This window comes from Morone saxatilis, unplaced genomic scaffold (assembly GCF_004916995.1).
Source record: "Morone saxatilis isolate NCDOM2014 unplaced genomic scaffold, NCSU_SB_2.0 Contig16, whole genome shotgun sequence".
In the NCBI taxonomy this organism is placed as follows: Eukaryota; Metazoa; Chordata; class Actinopteri; family Moronidae; genus Morone; species Morone saxatilis.
The window spans coordinates 6,869,570-6,872,955 of NW_023339718.1; the positions used below are offsets into that span (position 1 = coordinate 6,869,570).

Sequence of the window (3,386 nt, forward strand, 5' to 3'; positions counted from 1 at the left end):
TGTGTGAGAAAAAAAGTTTAATGTGTGATTGTATCTATTTGTATCAGTATTACATGCATGAAAACATTTTTGGGCAGGGGGGGTTACATACCAGTATGTGTAGTCTTCTCTCTTTTCACACACACACACATTTTCACACATAGAAAACCTCCTGACTTCCAGCATGCCAAGTCCTCCAATTTAATTTGTAATCTAATAAATCTAAAAAAAGCAATCAGCGACAGCCAATGGCTATTCAACTTAACCCCCTTGCCCTGTCTGACTAGACTGAGATAATTGTTCTGTAATGTGGTCGAGAGGGCAAGGGGGAGAGGGAGTGAGGCAGGGAGCAGAGGGTCAGGGCCCATCTTCTCACCGAAAATAGCCTCTAAATGTGCAAGGCAAGGCTCCCATTATTAGGCCTTCCAAGTTGACAGGGAGGTGGCCAAGGCCTGTTTACATTCGCTGGTGATATTTGGAATGAGGGACTGTAGAGAGAGCGGGGAGAGGGAGAGGAAGGCATGGGGGGGGGGGGGGGGGGGGGAGGAAATAAATTACCAGTATGGTCCAGGAAGTGCGAGGCAGGTAATTGCAGTTGACAGTCCAGTCTGCCACACAGTTAATTTGAGCCTGAGCCCAGGTCCCTTCCACTATAGCGCACCATACTTATACACAGCACAATCTGTCTGCGTAGGTACATGCCCAGACACCATCTCTGTCTCTCTCCCTTTCTCTCTCTCTTGCGCTCTGGCAGTAGAATTATGTCGTAAGCAAGATATGAGCAGCCATGTCTCTCCTGGTAGGTGCACACTCCATGTCCTTATTTTCCCTATAGTTTAATTTTCCGCTGAGAAATATTGAATTTTGGGCAGGGTGATAGTGTACCTGTCAGTGATAGGGCATCATCTCTAACTCCCTCTGACAGGTGGACCATTATATCTGCGAGGGAAAATAATCCCTCTCTACTTTAAGACCAGCAAATTTCAACCCCTTTGGTTGGTGATTGCAGAAGAGCAGGGAAGAAAGGCCTCTTACCTAAATCTGCTTTGATCGGTTAATGAAAGACATTATTTAGAAAGCTGATTGCTTTTTCAAAGAAAACATACAGTATGGGTGTTTACCTTCAGTTATTTTGAGAATTCATTTTGGTGAACCTGACTGTGGGTACACACGGATATGTATGCACATGCATGCATCAGTATCGGTATTCATTCATTACGTAGAGATTTTGATCTACCTAATCTGAGTTTTGAAGTACAGGAACGGCCTCTTTTTTTGTGTGCTGTGTGTTTATGGACTGCAGACCATAAACAAAACCCTACCTGAAGAGGGTTCAAATTTTCTCCTTAACTTTTAAAGGTGTAAATCCACTGTCTCATTGATAAAATACATCTCCATTCTCATTCATCTGCTCGAGTCCGCTGGCTTCGTAACACTGACTTCACTGGCCTCCATGTTTACTTCTGTACAATGGCGTGCCGAATGTGACATCTTTGTTATTGTTGTTTTACGGCTGCATGTCAGTTCAGGACGGTGATTGTGATTCACACTGGAATTTAATATTGGCCCCATTTAAAAAATAATGTGAACAGCCAAACATAAACACTCGAGATCCGAGCAATAAACCAAGATTGAGCGCTAAGACTTGCAGTGTAAACTTGACAGACTTGACATCAACATAAGTTGTCATCAGACCTAAATTTTGTGTTGATTTGGACACAAAAGTTTGTAATGGTTTTTGTAAACAAAGCCAATGACTTGACTCTTATCTACTCAAACCAATCCTGATTCCACTCTGCTGTCCTCAGTGTTAAGGTTGGGAATGCCCAGTGGCCCCTCAGTCTACTGTACCACGGATGACATCAACCCCTCTGGTTCCACATCCCTGCAACCACTTGACATTTCTATCGACATTTCCCACAGTGCTCTCACATTAAAGGGCGTGACATTTCATTTGCACACGATGTTGATTAAAATACACCCGTATGGTATGAAGAAAAAAGGGGGTGCAGGCCATTTTTGTACCCTCTACTTTGGGAAATTGAGAAGAGATGAGGGAATAAATAGGAGATGGGCGGATTTGAAAGGATTATTAAAAGGCCCTTTGCTGGTGTTCTGTAGATACTAAAAGATAAAAACGAGACAAAATATCAGTTTTCAATTATAAAAATCTGATTACCACTAGTTTAGAATAGCACATTTTAAGTGAGGAGACTGGAATCAACAATTCATTATTTTCCTTTTTATTGAGACACATACTGATTTCAGAAGTTTCTTTCGTGGCCCATGAGTGTTTGACAGTATTCCTCCTTCACAATGCTTCTTAATGCAAATAAAACCTGATTTGAATCAAGCCGTATTCAGTCAGAGTCCATCAGTGGCAGGTCACATTTACGTCTGTGTCAGGCCACCTGCAAGGTGCTGCTGTCTGCTGATGTGTTAGCCCCAGCTGGACTTGTATGATCTGACTCCAGGCCAGGTCTCACCTGCCAGCTCCTATCGGGTTCTCCACTTGTACACTGGCCCGGGGCCTGTCACTGATGGGCAGCCTGCTGTCCAGTCTAAACGGCTGGCTTCCAAAGACATTCACTGATGTCTATTCTTCTCTGCCTGAAACAGCTTCTGACAAGACATTGAGATGTTTATTTCCTTACTCAGTTCATGTTTCTTCTTTGTCTGTCATAGAGCTTGACTTACACCAGCTTAGTCTAACCTTTTAATTAGTTGATTTTTGTAAGTATTGCATGAAAATGTATTACAAGATAATAATTATAATGGTGACCAAAATAGAACATCCATTGCATTTACCTCATGATCTCCAGCTGAGTGAGACTAGCGCTGACCTGCGTTTCCACTCATTCTCACTGCACAACGGTTATAGCGTCATGACACCTGTAACTCAATTATATTAAATTAGCACAGAGGGTAATGTATATCCATAAAATAGGCATTTATGGTATACTTTTATCCCCAAGCAGCCAATAGGAATCCAGAAAGGAGTAACATAGTAACCTAATTAAAAACAGTTGATATAATACCCAATGACCGCTTAGTTGTTAAACTCGGAGAGGTGCATAGGTTAATCATAGCCTGTGAGCAGCTTCATGTAATAGAACCATAATATGATAATTAGTTCACTTTTACTCAAACTTATCTGTGTCAATAAAAAATATAGCCATGCATACGCACACAACTTGCCTTGGCCTGATCCAATGTATCACACTAGACAAAACATCCGTTATTCATGTTCCATGCTGCCCTGGTTAGCACCAGGAACATGTAAAGGCATTGCAATAATGAGGGTCTACTATTGCTACAAGGTGTTTGATCACTATTATGCTTCAGAGATAAGCTAATTTAGCAACCATTATAAGCAGGTTGCCCTTCCACCTTGGTAGTATTTCTGT

At 41.9% G+C, this 3,386-nt stretch overlaps 1 protein-coding gene across 1 annotated transcript in view; it reads right to left on the reverse strand.

Annotated features, from left to right (window-relative positions):
- Positions 1–913, reverse strand: part of LOC118325495 (prospero homeobox protein 1-like) — a 12,577-nt gene extending 11,664 nt beyond the window's left edge. The window contains exon 1 of the mRNA XM_035658204.1: positions 865–913. Coding sequence (XP_035514097.1) covers positions 865–913 — 49 coding nt within the window. The remainder of the gene's footprint in view (positions 1–864) is intronic.
- Positions 914–3,386: the final 2,473 nt, after the last annotated feature.